This window comes from Microtus pennsylvanicus, chromosome 11 (assembly GCF_037038515.1).
Source record: "Microtus pennsylvanicus isolate mMicPen1 chromosome 11, mMicPen1.hap1, whole genome shotgun sequence".
Lineage (NCBI taxonomy): Eukaryota > Metazoa > Chordata > Mammalia > Rodentia > Cricetidae > Microtus > Microtus pennsylvanicus.
The window spans coordinates 4,278,444-4,299,272 of record NC_134589.1 but is presented as its reverse complement, the minus strand read 5'-3'; the positions used below and the strand labels follow the sequence as shown (position 1 = coordinate 4,299,272).

Genomic DNA, 20,829 nt, shown 5'->3' with positions numbered 1-20,829 from the left:
CAATCCTCCTGCTTCAGCTCCCCAAGGCCTGGGTTTATATGAGTACATTACCATGCCCAGAAAAATTGGTTTTTAAGAATACAAGTGGTTTAAATGGAAGTTGTAAATTATTAAATTAAGTGTGAAAACACTCCAGCAACCAAGATACATTATATAATATGTAGATACTATATAGGCAAGTAACTGCTTCTCTATGGCACTACAATGTCCTTTTGTAGTACTCTATATTCATGGCACTACAATATGATAGTATGCAGGTATGTATGGCAGACTGTGCATCTTATAATACCGTTTCACAGTACCTCGCTGGAGCAGTAGCCGCTAGTGTAATTAAATTGTGATAAGCAGCCAGGCAGTGGAGTGCACACCTTTAATCCCAGCACTCCGGAGGCAGGGGTAGGTGGAGCTCTGAGTTTGAAGCCAACCTGATCTACTAGAGCAAGAGCTAGTTCCAGGACAGGATCTAGAACTACAGAGAAACCCTGTCTCAAAAAAAAAAAAATGTGATAAGTATGAAAATTTTAAATTGCAGATTTTTCACTATTTTAATTTTCTTTCCTGTACTTAAAATATTTTTGTCAGTGTATGAAAAGTGGCTAGAATAGAGTCTGAGCAAGAAGCAGTTCCTTCAGAAATATAGAAACATAAACATTTATGATAATACTTATTTCTTTAACAGTTTTATGTTTATATGTCCTATAACTTAAGAGGGAATCTTGTCTAAATATACTTTTAAAACTTTTTCTTCTCTTTACCTAAAATTTATTACTCTATAATTTTGATATTCCCACTTCGCTTTTTCTCCAATATTCATATCTGATCAGTTTTGGTAACAGGTTTTTAGTAAGTTTTTACTTGTCTTTGTTTTTTGTTCATATTCTTTGTTTACTTTTGTAATTGAGTATTAAATTTATACTAATATGAAGAAAGATCTCTGATCAATTTGTATGCTAATGTATCTTAGGCTATATTATTTTTTTTTCTTGCAGGTTGCTTCTGCTTTTAATTTTTTTTGCAGTTCAGATTTTTATGTTTTTGGTACATCATTCTTTTAAAAATGCTGTGGTTCCCATCAAACTTGTTCCAGACTTGTATTTCCTAAAACCTGGAGATAAACCTCATAAATATAAAACAAGCCTGCTGCTTCAAAATTCTACTGGTGAGAGGGTGTGAAGGTCTGTGAATGTGTGTTGGCTGGGGCTGGGGGTGAAGGGTTGATGAAGTTCAGAGTAAAGCGAGCATGATCTATTGTTGTAAAATCTAAATTAAATACTTATTGATGCTGAATAATATCAGAAACAACGTTTTAGTTTAAGTATAATTGGCAGTTTTAAAAATACTCTAATATTCTGCTTATAATTATTAAATTCCTTTTTAAGATAGTAGTAAGTTCTTACAGGCATATTTTACCTCAGAATTTAACGATGGTCTTTGAGGCCTAGCCTCAATGCACCCTTGGGGTTCAGAGAGGATGCTATAGCAATCGAAGGCTAGGGATCTGAGGGCGAGGAGTGAACCCCTCATTCCGTGCTTCTTCGTGATTTCTTCTTTGTATTGTCTTGCTTTTATCCTAATTCTCCTGCCCTACTTCTTACTTCTCCTAGCTTCTTCCACTATTCTAAAAACTCTTCTCCTTGGGAGCCTTGAAGCAATAAATTACAAGAGTTACCTCCTCACTGGAGCATGTTCCTAGGGTAGGTGAAAAGGGAGCTGAGCCATTGCCGTGGCAACATAAGGTCCCAAGGCCATAGGAGCAAGAGCGTGACCAGGGGACACAGTGCCCAATGACAACTTTGAGACACAGGTCCGTTGTTAACAGACTGGCAAGGGAAGAACTGGGATGCCCTTCCTGGGGTGCTCTGCACAGCAACCTGGCCATATATCTGTGACTCTGATCTTGTGCAAGCTGTAAAGTTTTAACTTTATGATATATTTATGAAAAGCCTTTAGTTGAGTTTGAAATTGCTCTGAGGTGAAAGTGAGCTAATTGTGTGTGTAGTTAGTCTGAGCAAGATCACAAAGTAGGCTTTTAAGTGTCCCCAATCCTTGTGGGGCAGATAGATCCAGTTATGGAGCATTTCCTAGTATATATTCTATATACCAAAATTATACAGCCAAATGAAAAGTCATCTTCTTGACAACACAAAGATGTACGTGCCCAGTAGATGAAATGTTTTCATGAGATAAACACACAAGCAGTGGAAAACACCTGAAGCTATTCTTAGGGAAGAAATGATTGAATTCAGGAGAGAAATTGCAGACAGGAGCAACTGGTTCCACAGCCAGTAACTCCACGGCCTTTTTAGGTGGCGCTCCCTCTCAGAATCACTCAACAGGTCGGCCTGTTGAACACTAGGTGTCACCTGCTGTATTCTATCTCTCATGGCCAGACAGAAGTTCATGATGTTCTTAATGAACTTCCGGTTGTAAAGTTCCCCTTAGCAAGAGCTATCTATATTGATATCGAAATTGATATCGATAGATAGTATATCGATGGATAGATAGTATTTCCACATAGTTATTGAGATTTAAAGATTCATCAAAAACTATGTGAAGAATTGGTTACAAGTAAGAAATAAGCCTTACTTACATGTAAGTATTTATACCTGAATATCTTGTTTGCAGTTGATAATTTTGTATTTACTATTTTTATCCTAATTATATAATTGACAAAAAGTTTTTTCATATTTTTATGGACTTGAGCTAATTTTAAATTAGGATTCTAAGTTTTCAAAATATTAGAACTTAGTAAAGAACTTCATTTATTCATGTTCAGCTTTTTTTTATAACATCTTATGTAAATAACCCATAATCTGAAGACTTGCAGAAACTATGTTACTATGGAATTCATTTCTGTTAAAATACGATGCTAAGTATGATACATAACCTTGATCTTTTCTGAAAAGGATGCATTTAGCTTGGAGAATCTCTCCAATTAGAAAATATTTTACAGTTTACCTTTCTCACTTAGAAATTGTGTCTTCGATATGTATTTTATGTAGCTAGAGTACAATACTTTGTGAAATCTCTTAATTTTGATTTTTATGTATACCTAAAAATTATATAAGTATCTCAAATATATCTGTTCTTTCATTTTTACTGCATTATAGAAATTCTAGTATTTCAGTGTTTGTCTCTTCATGACTTTCTGTAGCATTTCTTTCGAATCTGTACTCTATTGCTTGTCCAAAATGAAGCTTGTGTTTGTATGTGTGTATATATAAATGTATATGTAAGCGTATACATACATACATACACACACATATATATGTGTATGCGAGCATATGTAATACATGTATATACAATACACATAAACACATGCATACACACATTAGATACTTCCTTATCCTTTGAGAGCATAAGTTACATAGTTATATCACTTGTGGTCTGGCTCTTTTCTATAGTGATATTTTATTCATATTTTCATAAGTAAAGTTTGCCTAAATATCAAAAGGGCAAAGCTAAGCCACTAAGAGGTCAGACAGTCTTGGCTGTTTTGCTTTTCTGACCTTTAGGCAAGTTTAACATAAAAAAAGTCAATATCCTTTTCTTGATTAAGTAGCCACTCTGTAGTCCCGAGATCAGTTACGGTCCTGGCTAGGAGAAAACTTTGTGCTGTGAAGCTGAAAAGCACCACTCTTTATACTATTCATGCGGCGCTCAGCCTGCCCTGCCCTGTCCTTCAGTTCAGTTCCCGAGAGTGCCCGGTTTGTGGACTGGGTTCTCTGTAGGTCACATCTGTTCTGCTTTGTTCCTGGCTTCTCTGCGGTGCAGCAGGACAGCCTCCACTCTTTGGACACGATGCTGTACATTTCAACACAAACCGGATTCAGCTTTTTGTTTTTTTTTTGTTTGTTTGTTTTGAGTCGGTTAGGTAGAAGACTAGTTTTTGTGGTTGGCTATTTTTACATAATTAAAATTATCAAATAGATAGTTTTTATTCAAATTTTATGATAACTTTTTACTGTTATTAATATTTCTGTAGGCAGCAGATAAAATTTACGCAGTCACCAGGTTCTGTTCAAAGCCTGGCATGTGTGTTCTGTCATCTAGCTGTCACAGCCACTGTTCCGTAAAGTAGTTATACCTCTTTCTTCTTGACAGAGGAGGAAGCAAGTTATCACTGTAACTTGCTTGAAGGATGTATAGTGTAAGTGCTACAACTTGGATTTGAATCTTGGCCTACCAGCTATAGAGCCAATGCTTTTACCAATATGTGGTCCAAAGATAAAAGATTTTCTTGAAAGAGCACTATCTCCTAATGTAGTTAAAAGTCAGGCTGGGTGGTATGGCACACACCTTTAATCGCAGTATTCGGGAGGCAGAGGCAGGAGGATCTCTATGAGTTTGAGGCCAGCCTGCTCTACAGAGCAAGTTTCAGGGCAGGCCCCAAAGCTACAGAGAAATCCTGTCTTGAAAAAAAAAAAAGTCAACTACGTTTCTTACTTGAACTGATTCTTTTTATTCTCATTTTCTAATCCAGACTCAGATATCAATGATCTTATTAACTTTTTCACACACCAGAACATAATGGTGACAATGTTTAATGACAGTGACTATGTGTCTGCTGCTCCCCATAGTGCAGCTTTAAATGTGGTGCTTACAGAAAAGGTAAGAGTGTTGTTAGACGTGAGTACTCATTACAAGTTATAGAGTACTAAAGTGCTTACTTACCCATTAATCATGAATCACAGTCTATTTTTAGAAATGATTAAAAATATTCGGTTTTGTTTGTGATGGATTTTATTCCCTGGTAAGTGACTAGTAAAATCTTTTCATTTTAGTTTCATGTTATATTTTTGCTTAAAATACCTTCATATTTCAAGCCAGGATATCTTAGTTGTCATCACTTTTCCTATCCCTTGTTGAAGCTGTTTTTTCACAGTGCCTAATAAAATTTAATTAATTAATTTAATTAATAAAAGATTTAATTAATCTAATGAAGTTAGTTAGCAAGAAAAGTTTGGGCTTTAGTGATATCAGTATTCTTATATAAAGAATGTGATAAGTCTTCTCTTTAAATTGCAGGACTATGTTTTTACGGCTGTTTTCAACAGTACTATGGTTTATTCTTTACCAGTAATGATGAACATCATTAGTAACTACTATCTTTATCATTTAAATGTGACTGAAGCTATCCAGATCTGGAGTACCCCATTCATTCAAGTAAGCAAACATACACAAAGATGCATTCAACTGTGGAAATATCGTAACGTTAAAAGTTGAAGTGGGGAATTTAGGGGTCCCCAGGAGTAGTATGCTTTACATCCAGAGCAGCTCTTTTTGATGCTGGTAGGTTTGTGAAACCCTGATATTTTAGTTATAGACAAGAATGAACATTGTTTAGTATTTTGGGGGGGGATGGGTTTTGGGATCTAGCCACTGAGATACTGAAAGAAATCTTGAGAAGTCAAACGAGCAACCATTTTTACTTTAAGTAGCTGTCTTACACTTTTTTATTGCTGCAGAGAGACACTATGTGGGGGCTGGAGAGATGGTTCAGTGGTTAAGAGCACTGTCTGCTCTATCATAGGTCCCGAGTTCAATTCCCAGCAACCACATGGTGGCTCCAAACCATCTGTAATGAGATCTGGCGCCCTCCTCTGGCGTGTGGGTATACATGGAGGCAGAAAGTTGTATACATAATAAATAAATCTTTAAAAAAAACAGAGAGAGAGAGACTATGTGTGCAGTTAGTCTGAGCAACTCACAGCAACTCTTACAAAGAAAACATTTAATTGAACTGGCAGCTTACAGTTTCAGTGATTCAGTCAATTATCATCATGACAGGGAACATGGCAGTGTTCAGGCAGACTTAGAACTGGCTACATCTTGACCAGAAAGTGGCAGGAAGTTGATTAACTTTCATACTGAGCGAAGTTTGAGAAAAGAGACTTTAAAGCCCACCCCCACAGTGACACACTTACTCCAACCAAACCACACCTACTCCAGCAAGGTCACACCTCCTAAGAGTGCCTTTCTTTTTGGGGTGCCATTTTTTTCAAACCACCACTGTAGCAAAATGTTGAAGGTCAAGAACAACAAGACAGTGATGTACTGTTTCTACATCATCTATGAAAATGTGGGCCAGGACCATGGTGCTTGTTAGAATGTGGATTATGTTCTAATGCAGAGTACCTTTCCTGTTGATGAGTGTATCACCTTACATAAAAATGGTAGAGATGAGTCCAGGATTTACTCTTAGGATGTTCTACTAGCAGGTGCAAGAAACTGGGTTTGGTCTCTAACACAAAGATTAGGGTGAGAAAGGATAGAGAAGTGAAGTTGTTGAGGATAGTCTAACACCCAAAGCAACCTAAGTCTCAGGTAATCTGCATTTGGATGTCAGTTACCTTTTGACCTGCCTGGGAACGTTAGCTGACTCCTTAGGGTAACAAGGAACATGGAGATAGAGGAGTTAAAGTCACCCTTGTTTGGGAGATGTTCTTGATTCTTTAGTAAAATAAGCTTGGATATAGCTTTTCCCAATGGAAAAAAAGAGGGATCAAGATCCTATTTGATACAGTCATAAAAGTATTCACACAATAAGTGAAAAGTACCAAAAATCGTCTTTAGGTCTTTCTTGTCACTGCATCGAGCCACTGGCCGATACGCTAATTGTTTATTACACATACTAATTCGTGGCAGAGTTGGCAGTGTAGCCCGGCACTTCTTGTAATAAACCTGTTATTCGGTCATACCCTGTGGTAGATATCTTAATGTCTTTCTTTAGAAATTTTAATGCTCTTTCAGGATATTCTAAGGCATTCTAAAGGGATTCACATTCATTTTCTGTTGTGTTTGTCTTTCAGGAAATTACTGATATAGTCTTTAAAGTTGAACTATATTTTCAAGCAGCTTTGCTTGGAATTATCGTTACTGCAATGCCACCTTACTTTGCCATGGAAAATGCGGAGAATCATAAGGTAATTGTTCAGACAAAACAAATTACAGGTATCAGGTTCTGTCAAGCCTGAGGACCCAAGTTAGATCCCTGCAATCCACATGGTAGAAGGAAAGAACCAGTTCCTCCAAATTGTCCTCTGATACCTACATGTGCCACGCATGGTGCACACATAAGTCAATTTAAAACATGTTTTTTTTTTATGTTAGTTAAAAAAATAAATAGGGGCTGGAGCAATGCCCCAGCAGTTAAGAGCACTTGCTTTCCTTGCAGAGGACCCTGGATCAGCTCTGAGTATTCACATGTCAGCTCACAACTGCCCATTACTCTTGTTCCAGGGAATTCTGTATCCTCTTTTGCCCTCCATGGACCCCTGCATGCATGTGGTACTATAACCTCACACAGACACACATAAACGTGATTAAATATCTTAAATAAGATAAAAATAGCAGGTTTCGATAGCTGCTAGTGAGAAGGATTATATTTATATATATTTGCCTCATAGTAAACTTTTAAGAGTATTTAATTTGAAAATGTCCTAGTTATGTTTCTGTTGATAAGATAAAACAACATTACAGAAAGTAACTTGCGGGGAAGGAGTTTATTTAACTTACACTTCCAGGTCTATTACTGAACGAAGTCAGGGCCAGGAACTCAAGCAAAGCAAAGGAACCCAAAGGCAGGAACTGAAGCAGAGGTCATGGAGGAAAGCTGCTTATTCGCCTGCCATGGCTTGTTCACCCTGCTTTCTTACACCGTTAACCTATTCTCTGGTTTGTGATTTATGTATTTTAAAAGCATATAAATGGAATTACAGTGTGTATTTGACATTATTATTATTATTTTACTACTGTAGCTTCCTAGTGCTTTCTTGAAATTCATGAAGTTTGTGTCAGGAGTCTCTGTAGTCCATTCCTTTTTATTATTGAGAACTATCTCAAGATGTGGGTGTATTATAGTTTGTGTAACTACTGCTTGTTAAAAAAACATCTGAAATGTTGCTGTGTTTCACTATTACACTTACAGTACTATGAATGTTTGCATATAGGTGTTTGTATGAACACCAGGTTTTGCTTGATGTGTATCTATGCATTGTATGCCTGAAGGACCTACAGAGGCCCAAAGAAGGCATCTGATTTTCTGGGATTAGAGTTCCATGTGGTTGTGAGCCACATATGAGTGCTGGGAATTAAACCTTGGACCTCTGGATCCAAGTGATCTTAACCTGTGAGCCATCTCTCCGGTGTGCCACTTCCTCCTCTTAACACATTTTTTATTTCTTGTTTCCGTTTCTCACTCTGCTGTCTGCTCTTTGATTTAATACTCTTAGTTATTATGAATTGATAGTATTAGAAGTATACAAATCAAAGGAATAGTATTTTTTTTATTTTTTCGTTTTTTGAGACAAGGTTTTTTTGTAGCTTTGGTTCCTGTCCTGGAACTAGCTCTTATAGACCAGGCTGGCCTCAATCTCACAGAGATTCGCCTGCCTCTGCCTCCCTAGTGTTGGGATTAAAGGTGTGCGCCACTACCGCCCAGTTTAGGAATAGTATTTTTAGGCATCAGAATTTGGGAAAGACTTTTACAAAAAATAAAAATAGTGAGAGCATGAGAAGAAAAACTGATTTCAGTATTAATATACAGGAAAATACTAGTATGAAAACTGTGCATTTATGTACTATGCAATTTATTTTAAAAGTATTTAAAATGTTTTCAAATGTATTTTCTTTGCACAAAATTCCACACATAATCTGAAGTTCTGTAAAGGTCCAGAAGATATTAGGCAGTTTATATGTTCTTATTAAAAATAGATTTTGAACATGAGAATCCTTTTCCATTTAAATATATCCTCATTTATTTCTGCATAGTTTCATATGAACATGTTTGGCTGTCATTGATCGTATACCCACCATTTCTATGTTGCCTTTTGTTTTATTTTATTACATTCTGATTCTTAAACATTTTGTTGAAATTGATAAATCTTATAAATGAACCTAACTAAGGGCTAAAATGAATGCATGTAAAGTCACTTTTTGTTTTGTTGATTTGAATGAAAAGGTCTACAATAATTTTCTTGCTTTTTATTTGTAAATTGCTTAAGATTTTAATAACTTTTCTTTCTTTCTTTTCTTTTTTTAGATCAAAGCTTATACTCAACTTAAACTTTCAGGTCTTTTGCCATCAGCCTATTGGGTTGGACAAGCTGTTGTAGATTTTCCCTTTTTCTTTGTTGTTCTGACTTTGATGCTGGGAAGTTTATTTGCATTTCGTCATGGATTGTATTTTTATCCTGTAAAATTTCTTGCTGTGGTAAGTTAGCATCAGTTGTGCTCATGATATTTGCAGTTAAATATTTTTTATAATCTATTTATGTGTGAATACATGACAGTTGTCAGGTAGAATAACATGTATATATTTTAAAACAAAAACATTTAATTCAATCTTTATTGCAAGTGATTTAAAAAGTGCAAGCTACCATTTAAAAATAATCCCTTGAAGCTTGTTGTGGTCTTTCAAGTAGACTATCTATTTTCTTACATCAGGCACCTAAATACAGTCTTCCTTCCTCGTTGGCATACTCAAACATTTTGCAAGAAAGTGATTAGTTTCTTAAAAAGACTTGATTCAATTAATGTGCGTATGGGTGTGAGTATGTATGTGCGTGTGCGTGTGTGTGTGTGTGTAAGTGTAAGCCACTAGCCATAGAGGGTGTCTGATCCCTCAGAGCTCTAGTTACCAGAATTCGTGCATCACCTGGTTTGTCACAAAGCCACTAGAATCTGAACTCTAGTTTTCACAGTTGACCTAGCTCTTAACCGCTGCACCATCTCTTGAGCTCTGGGAAAGAAACTCTTCCTAATTTTTAAATTTGTCTGAAAATGTGAAAAAAAAATGTGTAACTGGCATTCGTGACCTGTGGAAATGTCTAATTAAGAGTCCCTTTGCTAAATGGTTTATATTAGAAGAAAGCAAACCAATATAAAGCTGTGTATGAGGATGTTGGATGCAAACTTTGGTTTTGCTAGACAACATTTGGACTTGATATATTAACTTCTGCCCTGTAAAATAATCTTAGAAGTTATATTAAAGCCGGACATCATAATATTTACCTTTAATCAATATTTACCTTTAATCCCAGCACTTGGGAAGCAGGGGCAGAAAGATCTCTGTGAGTGAGGCTAGCCTGGTCTACTTGGTGAGTTTCAGGTCAGCCAGGACTTCATTGTGAGACCCCATCTGAAAATAAAACAAAACAAAAAACCTCACTAAAACAAACAAACAAACAAAAAAATTGCTAAGTGCTGGAGAACTGGCTCAGCAATTAAAGGAACTTTGTTATTGCAGAGGACCCACGGGGTGGCTCCCAGCCATCTGTAACTCCAGTTCAAAGAAATTTGTTGCCCTCTTGTGACCTCCTGTCATGCACATGGTCCATACACATATAAGCAGGCTAAGCACTTCACATGTTAAAATAAATACATCTAAAAAGTTGAAAGAATGGTTCCAAATATTTGAGAGATTGTCAGTTGTAACTAGCTTCAATTGATTTTAATAATAAAATAATGAGAAGTTTTGTTTTGTTTTGATTTGTTTTGTTTTGCTTTGGTCTTTCAAGGTAGGATTCTTTGTGTAGCCCTGGCTGTCCCAGAACTCACTTTGTAAACCAGGCTGGCCTTGTACTCACAGAGATCCACCTGCCTCTGCCTTCCTTCTAAGTGCTAGGATTAAAGGTGAGTACTATCACCCTCTGGCATGAGAGAACATTTTACTTGGTATTAAAAAATTACAAATAATGCCGAGGTTAAATCACTTGGAGTTATATAAAACAATAATTTAAAGCATGATTTTTATTGGCTAAGTAGTGTTATGGATTTGCAACTGTTCAAATAAGTACAAAGACAGTTGTGGGAGTGATTTCTTGAAGCGTGAAATTAGAGAAATAAAAATTTCTTAATATTTTAATATGGATGATTTTTATATTGTTATAAACTGTTCCTATTCTTAGGGGACGTGCTTTTCTGGTTTGCAGGTTCTCTGCCTTATTGGTTATGTACCATCGGTTATTCTCTTCACCTATGTAGCTTCTTTCACCTTTAAGAAAATTTTAAATACCAAGGAATTTTGGTCATTTATCTATTCTGTGGTAAGTTATGCTTTTATTTTATTTCAGTTTTCTGAATCAGTTTTTCACGCATGCTTTGGTGATGGTGCTGAGGGTGTAATGTATCTTTTCTAAGTAGAACGTGTATGGAGAGAATTGGCAGTTTCTTCCAATGGGTGTATTGCTCTTCCGCCATCTACTCCAAGGGATGTTGCTCACAGTATTTAACAGCTAACAGTCGATGCCAACATACTGATATTTCCTAGCTTAGTATCGTTTCTGGATTATGTTTTATTTGAGTTTATATGACATTTTCAACTACTCTGTCACTTATTCTCTTGTTTCCTCTTTAGACGGCATTGGTGTGTATTGCAATCACTGAAATAACTTTCTTTTTGGGATATTCAGTGTCAACTGTTTTTCATTACACCTTTTGCATAGCCATTCCAATCTACCCACTCCTGGGCTGCCTAATTTCTTTCATAAAGGTACGTCTAGGAGATGTTTCAGAAACTTTAAAGTCTAAATATTAATTCTTTAGTCTTTGATATCTTGGTTCTTGTACTGGAAATAGTAACAAATATAAGATTCACTGTTACTGCTTGATTATATAATCAATAAAGGAATTTAAAATGACAGATATTTTAAAGTATGACTTTCGGTTGTCAAAAGAGAAAAGCTATGTTCACTACATGGTTTCTGATGCTTAATTTGATATGCATAATTAGATGTATGGTTTTATTTTTCATTTTTTAGAAATTTATCAAGGATTAAGTAATATAATATAAAATGGTGAGAAAAATTAAGTATAAATGATTCCCCTCTCCCCAGGAAAACATTAAGGAAAATCATCAGCTTATTTATAGAGATTACATGTTTATGCTTAAATTATATTAACCATTTAAACCAAATACTTCTGTCTATGTGTTATAAAAATGTTTTGTTTTAGGGTTCTTGGAAGAATATATCAAAAACCGAGGAAACCTACAACCCATGGGATAGGCTTTTAGTTGCTGTTATAATGGTAAGAAATAGCAAAAGCTATTTTTGTGTGTCTGTGAGCTCTTAAGAGTATTTGTGTGGATAGAGATGTAACTCAGTGGTTAAGAGCACTGGCTGCTCTTCCAGAGGACCTGGATTCAATTCCCAGCAACCACATGGTGCCTCACAACTGTAACTTCTGTTCCAGGGGATCTGATGCTCTCTTCTGGCCTCCACAGGCACCAGGCATTCATGTGGTGCACAGACATTAAAAACAACAGAACAAAACAAAAACCGAATTCATACACATAAAATATAAAATTTAAAAAACTAAAAATGGAACTGTTTATGGGCTTAGGACATGACTCAGCTGTCAGGAATGCTGGTCTAGCATGAATGGAGCTCTTGATTTGCTTTCTAGCACAGGAGCAACTAGATGTAGGGATGCACTCCTGTCGTCCCAACACTTCGTAGCTTGAGCGTAGGGCCATCAGAAGCCTGAGGTCATCGTTGGGCTACATAGTCAGTTAGAAATGAACCACTTGTTTGTGTTTTATTTTTGGTTTTTGTCCTGTTGCATAATAAACAAGCCTGTAAATTAAGTGTGTTAATGATACTGAATCTGCGTTTTTGTAGAAATACCTTTTTTGTTGGCCAGTTATCTCCAATTCAATACACTTGACATTTTCATGATGCTGATTCTATTTTAATGAAACTGGCTTCGTCAGAGGAAGAACAAAGTCTTCTGTTGTTTGTGAGACATGGTCTTAAATAGCCCAGCCCGGCTTGGATTTTATGGTCTTTCTGTCTAAGCTCCCTTAGTGCTGAGATAACAAGTCAGTGACACAGTTCCCAGCTAAGCTTGATTATATTTTGTTAAACGGACAGTAAATGAATTTATAGGGGCAGAAAATATATGAAGAATTAATTTATAAAAAATAGCATTGCTTTCTTAGCACTAAAACAAATGACTGGAGGTTCAGTTAGTGGACTAGCATAAGCACTGCGTCTGTGAAGCCCTTGAGTTCAGTCTCCATCACCAAGAAACTAAACAGGACAAGTTATTTTTAATTATCTTTATCCCAACAAACACATAGCAGTTGGATTCTCCCCTCTGGTTATGGTAAAGAACCTGATCTTTGAAGTCTTCCACTGTTAAAAAAGCAAAGAAATGATGATTCCGTCATAAGCTGTTACTTACTCTTCTCTTAGCCCTACCTGCACTGTATACTGTGGATTTTCCTCTTACAACACTATGAGAAAAAGCATGGAGGCAGATCAATAAGAAAGGATCCCTTTTTCAGGTTAGTTATTTTTTTTTACCTAAGTTTTAAAGTTCTGGTAAATTTACAGAATTGTACAATCATCACCATAATTTTAAATATCAATATAATTTTAAAACATTTCCAGCATTCCAAGTAATTGTATCCAGTACTAGTCACTTTCCTGTATTCCTTCCCATGCCTCTAGCCCTATGTAACCGCTAACCTATTATATTCAGAATGTTTGCCTGCCTGTTGTACACTACACATTACAATAACAACATGGAGTTATAAATAGCATATAGTCATTTCTTGGTTTTGTTCTTTTTTTTTCAGAATATACATTAATGTGTAGTGTCCCTCACACATTTACTGCATGTTCATTCTGGATAGTTCTATAATGCATATAAAACATTTTTAAGAAAATAAATAAATATGTTTTAAAATTTTAAGCCACTAAAGACCATGGTTCTATTAAGTACTTTAAGTATATTTAAATTATATAGTTACCTGCTTTTTACTGTTGAAAAAAATCAAATTGTTAGAATTTGAATTATTTATTTTTATTATATTTATTTTTATTTTATTATATTTATTATTATTATGTGTGTTTGTTTGTGAGTATGCATAAGTCACAGAATACATGTGAGTCCCAGGGGACAGCTAGCAAAACCTGTTCTTGCCTTCTGCCGTGTGGGTCCCAGGGATTGAATTTAGGCCATCAGCTTTCGCAGTAGACACTTTTTCCGGCTAAGCCATCTCTCTGGCCCAATAGTTACGATTTGAATAGCAAATTATATCTATTACATAGAGTTTTACAGGGAGAATGATTTTGGAAAGTTCCTCATTTATACTGTAGTGGTGATTCATTAACTTTTTAAATTTAATTTTGCTAAGTAACATTGTAATCTCCTTTTCGTATGCTTCTTGTCCACTTTGATGTCTTCTGAGAGAAAGGATTGTTTGTATTAAAAATGTTTATTAAATTTTAAATATTGGTTCCATTGTATTTATTTTGAGTTCTAAGTTTTTTATGTATTTTATATATAGTTATATGAAATGCAAGTATTTTCTCCAAACTTCAGTACTTTTACTAGGTAATGTTAATCTGAAAGAATTATTGTTTAGTGAAACGTGGGTGTTGGTGATAAACTAATGTGCACCTGCCCTTTTATACCTGTCGTGTTTGTGTATTAGCAGAGTATTATCGTGTACAAACACTGGACAGCTAAATGTGTGGTGCTTATTAGCCGTTGTAGCTCTCATATTTGTGTGTCCTTGCAGAGTATTAATGTATATAAACACTGGATGCTTTATATAGTAAGTGTGTAATGCTTGTTAGCTTATAGTTCTAACATCAGAATGTTAATGTATGTAAAGACTGGGAAGTTTAGATGAGTGTGTGATGTTTAGTAAGCGCTGGACTCTCCCTCTGCACTGAGAAACTTAGGTCTGGCTCTCCTTATTCCACCTCTCACTACTTCTGCTGATATTTGTGGGGAAGATTCCTATATTCACAGAGATAGTCTTTCTAATAGTTCACCCCTTTGTTTTCTGATTCTCCAAACCAGTCAGGGATTCTCGACTCTGTATCACCCACTTAACTTAGTCAGAGCCATGCCACTGGCATTCTTTTCATTTTTTAATGCTTTAAAAATTTTATTAATCAATTAATTAATTTTTTCCAACCCAATTAGAGTTTCTACTGTTCCCCTCCTCTCCTCCTGGTCCCTCTGCCAACATTCCCCTCTCCTCTTTTTACTCCCTTTCCCTTCCCTTCAGAATAGTGCAGGCCTTCCCTGTACATCAGTCCGCCATGGGATGTCAAGTTACAGTAAGACCAGGCACCTTCCCTCCTATTAAGACTGGATGGGGCAACCCAGCAGGAGGAAAGTCCCAGAAGCAGGCAGCAGTCAGAGACAGCCCCCACTCTCTCTGCCAGGAGTCCCACAAGAAGACCAAGCCACACAGCTGCAACACATGTGCAGAAGGCCCTGGTTAGTCCCATGCAAATTCTCTGGTTCACTGTTCAGTCTCCGGGAGCCCCCATGAGCCCAGGCCAGTTGACTCTGTGTGTTTTTCCGTGATGTCCTTGGTCCCTCTGGCATCCATTATCCTTCCTCTCCCTCTTCTACAGGATTTCCTGAGGTCTGCCTAATGTTTGGCTGTGGTTCTCAGCATCAGTTTTCATTAGTTCCTGGGTGAAGCCTATCTGATGACATTTAGGCTAGGCAATGATCTATGAGTATAACAGAATATCATTAGGAATCATTTCATTGATTTTTTTTTCTTTTTTTGCTAGTCATATTTGGTCTATCCTAGGTCTCTGGGCTGTCTAACCTCTGGGTTCTGGCCCTCTAGGCATTGTCAGGGGTGGGCTCCCTCTCAGGGTATGGGTCTCAAGTGGACCAGTTATTGTTGCCCACTCCATAATTTCTGTGCCACCTTTGTCCCAGCATATCTTGTATTCAGGACAGATGGTGGGTCAGAGGTTATGTGGTTGGGCCTCCTATTGTTATAGTCTTAACTAGGGTCATCCCCATGGACTCCTGGGAGTTTCCATTGCACTAGGTTTCTAGCTCATCCCAGAGATGCCCCTGATTCCAGTTATCTGTTCTATCCTCCCCTCACCTGCTCTCTCCCATTCCCAACCCCAATCCAGACCTCTCCTCTATCTACCTGTGCTCTCTATTCTACTTTCCCTTCACGGTGAGATTCATGTGTCCCAAACCTTAAGCCTTCCTTTGTTGAAGGGGGCTGCTTTTTTGATCCCAGCTGCTTAACCCTGAAATAATCACACAGATACTGTGTTAATTAAATCACTGCTTGGCCCATTAGCTCTAGCATCTTATTGGCTAATACTTATATCTTAATTTAACCCATCTCCAGCAAAGTTTCAGCGTGTCTGCCTCCAGAGGCTCCATGGCTTCTTCTTGATCTGCTCTTTTTTCTTCCAGCATTCAGTTTAGTTTTCCCTGCCTACCTCTATTCCCTGCACAGGCCCTATGGTATTCACAGCATACAGAGGGAATCCCACATCATTCCTTGTTATTTAGCTTCTTTGGGTCTGGATTGAAGCGTGGTCATCCTTTACTTGTAGCCACCTATAAGTGAGGACGTACATAATGATTGTCTTTCTGGGTCTGAGTTACCTCACCCAGAGTGATCTCTCCCAGTTCCATCCATTTGCTGGCAAATGTTCTGCTGTTTTTAATGAGTAATACTCCATTGTGTAAATGTACCACATTTTCTTTCTTTTTTACTGTTATTGATTCTTTGTGGATTTCACATCATGCATTCTGATCTCACCTCCCTATCTCCTTGCCTTCTGTCCTTGCTACCTTACCTACCAAATCAAAACCAAATTTCAAAGGAAAACCAACCAATCAACCAACCAAACAAAGGAAGAATCTTGTCATGGAAGCTGTAGTGTAGCCCATTGAGCCACACAGTTTACCCTTTAGTCCATTCATCTTTACTTGTAAGTGTTCATCGCCATGAGTCTGATGTGGCTTTAGGCCTCTGCTTCCTGCTACCCCACCAATAATGAGCTCTCACTGGAAGAACTCTTGGATGCCCTGTTGTACTGTATCATGAAGATCCTGCTGTTTTTGATCTGTAGATTCATCCTCTTCACATGCTCCAACAGTTCATAGATTTGATAGATGTTGGAGGGGACCAACTCACAGCCCTGGTTCTGGGCCTGGGTGGCAGCTGAATTGGCCAGCTTGATAGCTTTGCCTCATCATCACTATCCAGACAAGCTCTCCAGCACTGACTCAGCAAGCGAGCTCAGTGCATCCTACAGCAAGGATCAGGGCCAGTTCTGTTCTTGGGTCCACAGACCCAGGTCCCCCTCACTCACATCACCAGGGTCAGCTCTACTGTTTTGCCCAGGCAAGGTACAGGGCCCTCTCTCATGATTACTGTAGGTAGAATAAGAACAAGAGAGCAGGGGCAGCTCTGTTGTTATGCTCTCAGGGCTGACTTACCTCTTCCTCATCTGCCATGTGGTGACATGGGTGAGGGAAAGATGCTCTCTACTCTCCGCTCCCTGCTGCCTGTGTCAGGAGAGAGAGAGAAAAAAACAGAGAGAGACAGAGAGAGAAGAGCTGGTTTCAGGTCATGAGAGTGACCTGTCCCACATCAACTGCAGCACCTAGGAGAGTGGGCCCCACATCCTGTCTGGTCAGCACACTAGAGCTGACCCTGTTGTCAGGTTCCACATTTTCTTGATCCAGTCTTTGGTTGATGGACATCTAGGTTGTTTCCAGTGTCTGGCTGTTATGAATAAAGCTGCTATGAACGTAGTTGAGCAAGTGTCCTTGTGGTTTGGTCGAGTGTCCTTTGGGTATATGCCCAGGAGTGATATAGCTAGGTCTTAAGGTAGACTGATTCCCAGTTGTTAGAGAAACTACCATATTGATTTCCAAAGTAGCTGTACAAGTTTGCACTCCCTCCGGAAATGAAGCAGTGTTCCTCTTGATCTGCATCTCACTGGTGTGAGCTGTCTCCTGTGGTTTTGATCTTAGCCATCCTGACAAGTGTAAGGTTGATTTGCATTTCCTTGATGGCTGAGGATGTTGAACATTTTAAGTGTTTCTTTGCCGTTTGAGAATCTTGTTGAGAATTCTCTGTTTAGATTTGTGTCCTGTTTTTTAATTGGATGATTTAATTTGTTGATGTATAGTTTCTTGAGTTCTTTCAATTATGTCTATTTCTTCTATTGTTATCGTCAACATCTGAGATTCTCTCTTCCATCTCTTGTATTCTGTTGGTGATCCTTGTATCTGTAGTTCCTGTTTGCTTACAAAGATTTTCCATTTCCAGAATCCCTCCATTTGTGTTTTTATTATTATTAAATTATTTTTTTAAAAAATAGTCTTTTTTCATTTTACATACCTGTCTCAGTTCCCATCCCCCCTCTTCCCATTCTTTCCACCTACACCCCACCCCAGCCTTCTTCCATTCCTCAGAGAGGGTAAGGCTTCCCATGGGGAGTCAGCAAAGTCTAGCACATTGCTTTGAGGCAGGACCAAGGCCCTCTCCCCTGTTTGTGCATGTGTGTGTTTTAATTGCTTCTTTTTCATTTTCAGTTTTTTTTAATTTTTATTGCTTTGTAAATAATACCATTCAAAATTTCCACTTCCTCCCCTCCTCCCATTTCCCTCCCTCTCCCTCACTCACTCTCCTCTCTCCCACTCCAGTCCTAAGAGAGGGTAGGGCACCCTGCCCTGTGGGAAGTCCAAGACCTTTCTTCTCCCTCCATCCAGGCCTAGGAAGGTGTGCATCCAAACAGAATAGGATCCCAAAAAGCCAGTACATGCAGTAGAAACAAATTCCAGTGCCATTATCACTGGCTTCTCAGTCAGACCCATTGTCAGCCACATTCAGAGTCCGGTTTGAGCCCGCTTGTTCAGTCCCAGTCAAGCTGACTTTGGTGAACTCCCATTAAATCAGGCACACTGTCTCAGTGGGTGGAGCAACCCTTTGCATTTTCAGGTCTTGGACAGTTCCTTTATCTGTTTGTTTGTTTTCTTTTCCTTGGCTTTCTTGACATTCTTTAAGGGATTTATTGATTTCCAATTTTTCTTTGTCTTTTCTTCAATTTATTTAAGGGAGTTTTTCATTTCTTCTTCAAGGACCTCTATCATCTTCATAAAATTGGTTTTAAGGTCCCTTTCTTGTGCTTCAGCTGTGTTGGATTGTTCAGGCTTTGCTTCATGGCTAACCAGGCATTGCTGGTGCCTATTGCTCTCTCTGTTGCTGACTGTGTTCTCAGGCTGACACTTAGACATCTGGGTTTGGGATGATTATAGGCCTATGTGTTCATTTCTGTTTAATACCTTCTTATTATGTTTTAATAGTTACTCCAAACTTTCTTTATTCTTCAAATTTCCCAGATCATCTCACATCCTGCTCCTTAGTTTAATATTGGTGTTTATCTTGAAAACATAGTGCTTAATTGTTGCAAACACCATGGCCGGCAGAGTAACTATCCCAGTGAGGAGATGTGGCTCAGCATGATCTATTTAGTCAAAGTTGGTTCAGACTTCTAGAGACTCGGGAAGTTTATTTTAGACATATTAGAATGCAACTTTGGAAAAAACTTTTCTGGTAACAGTGATCTCAATCCTATGTGCTCGAGAAAGCTTAAGGCATGACTACATCAGAATTCTTTTGCAAACTACATGTGACCTCTTCTATAAGGATGAGTTCTATAGTTTAAGGGCCTAAGGAGGATCAGGTATGGTTTTGGTCATACAGAGCTACAAAGAACATGTGACATCTTCTCTAAGGAAGGGTTCTATTGACTGAGAAATACTGCTTAATAGATAGGTCTAGGGAGGAAGAGTCTGGGGTGAACGTAATAATCTGGGGGATTTGGGTGTGAGCTGGCCCTAGAGATTGCAAAGATTACTAGACTATTAACAGCACCCACACCCAAGCATTCCAGATAGAAAACAGGTGTGTATCTCTTTCCTTGAAGAGATAAGCCTTCATGCTTAACATTCCTGGTTTTTCTAGTGTTTGTCTGTGAACACAAGGATCTTGAGCCTTCTATACTTAAATTTCAAATATCTGCAAATTTATCTGCATCGCCTTTTCCCTCTCCCAGAGGAAGAGATGACCTTCTGCTATGGAGGATCATGTATTTCCTGTACTTAAGAATCTTTTCTCTTTCTGTATCACCCTTCTGAACCATGTATGTGTATTTGTGTGCTGTAGCATATAAATATTGTATGTATATTCATGTGCATGTGCAGTGTGTGTGTATGTGAAGGCCTGAGGGTTGACATCTTCCTCAATCTCTCTTCCCCTAGGATCCTTCTACTCCTTCCCCAGCACTGAAATTACAGAATTGTGCTGCCAAATCCAGCTTTTTAAATACATGCTGAAAATCCAAACTTGGGTCCCCATGCTTATATAGCAAACACTACCAAAATAAGTCATATCTCCAGCCCCTTCCCTTCAGAATCTAAACTTAGGAAAGAGGAATTACACTTTCTTCCATACATAAAAGGACCTAAAAATCTTTTTCAAATACAAATTCATTTCTGGCTCTTTATAACTCTGTTTGTTTTCATATTTCAAACACCTTATATCTTTAATTTCATAAAATTTTTGGTTCCTCTTAACTCGCCACTGATACTGTCTTCAGTTTCTTTGCCATGTCTAGTAGTCTTAGCTTGCTTAATTACATAATTGACTTCCTCTTCCTTTTCTTTTCATATTCTTTTGTTTCTTATAATGTCCCCTTTATTTACCTCTTTTTCTTTTTCCAAGACTGGGTTTCTCTGTGTAGCTTTGGAGCCTGTCCTGGAACTCACTGTGTAAAACAGACTGGCCTCAAACTCACAAAGATCCACCTGCCTCTGCCTACCCAAGTGCTAGAATTAACCGTGTACACCAGCACATCATTTACCTCTTTACCTCTCTTCCTATTCAAAAATTTCTTTGCAAGTATTTTGTTCTCTGTCTGCCATTAAAGAAAGTATTCCTTTAGATTTTGATTTCAGCCTTATCTACTCTTCATAGACAGTTTCATATGTACTCAATTTTCATATGACTACAATTTC

General features: G+C 37.8%; 1 protein-coding gene across 1 annotated transcript in view; it reads left to right on the top strand.

Moving 5' to 3' along the window:
* Abca5 (ATP binding cassette subfamily A member 5) overlaps positions 1-20,829 on the top strand; it is a 70,408-nt gene that overhangs the window by 38,253 nt on the left and 11,326 nt on the right. Inside the window, exons 20-28 of the mRNA XM_075989978.1 lie at positions 990-1,159; positions 4,484-4,611; positions 5,029-5,166; positions 6,813-6,926; positions 9,044-9,214; positions 10,935-11,048; positions 11,360-11,494; positions 11,956-12,030; positions 13,200-13,291. Coding sequence (XP_075846093.1) covers positions 990-1,159; positions 4,484-4,611; positions 5,029-5,166; positions 6,813-6,926; positions 9,044-9,214; positions 10,935-11,048; positions 11,360-11,494; positions 11,956-12,030; positions 13,200-13,291 — 1,137 coding nt within the window. The remainder of the gene's footprint in view (positions 1-989; positions 1,160-4,483; positions 4,612-5,028; positions 5,167-6,812; positions 6,927-9,043; positions 9,215-10,934; positions 11,049-11,359; positions 11,495-11,955; positions 12,031-13,199; positions 13,292-20,829) is intronic.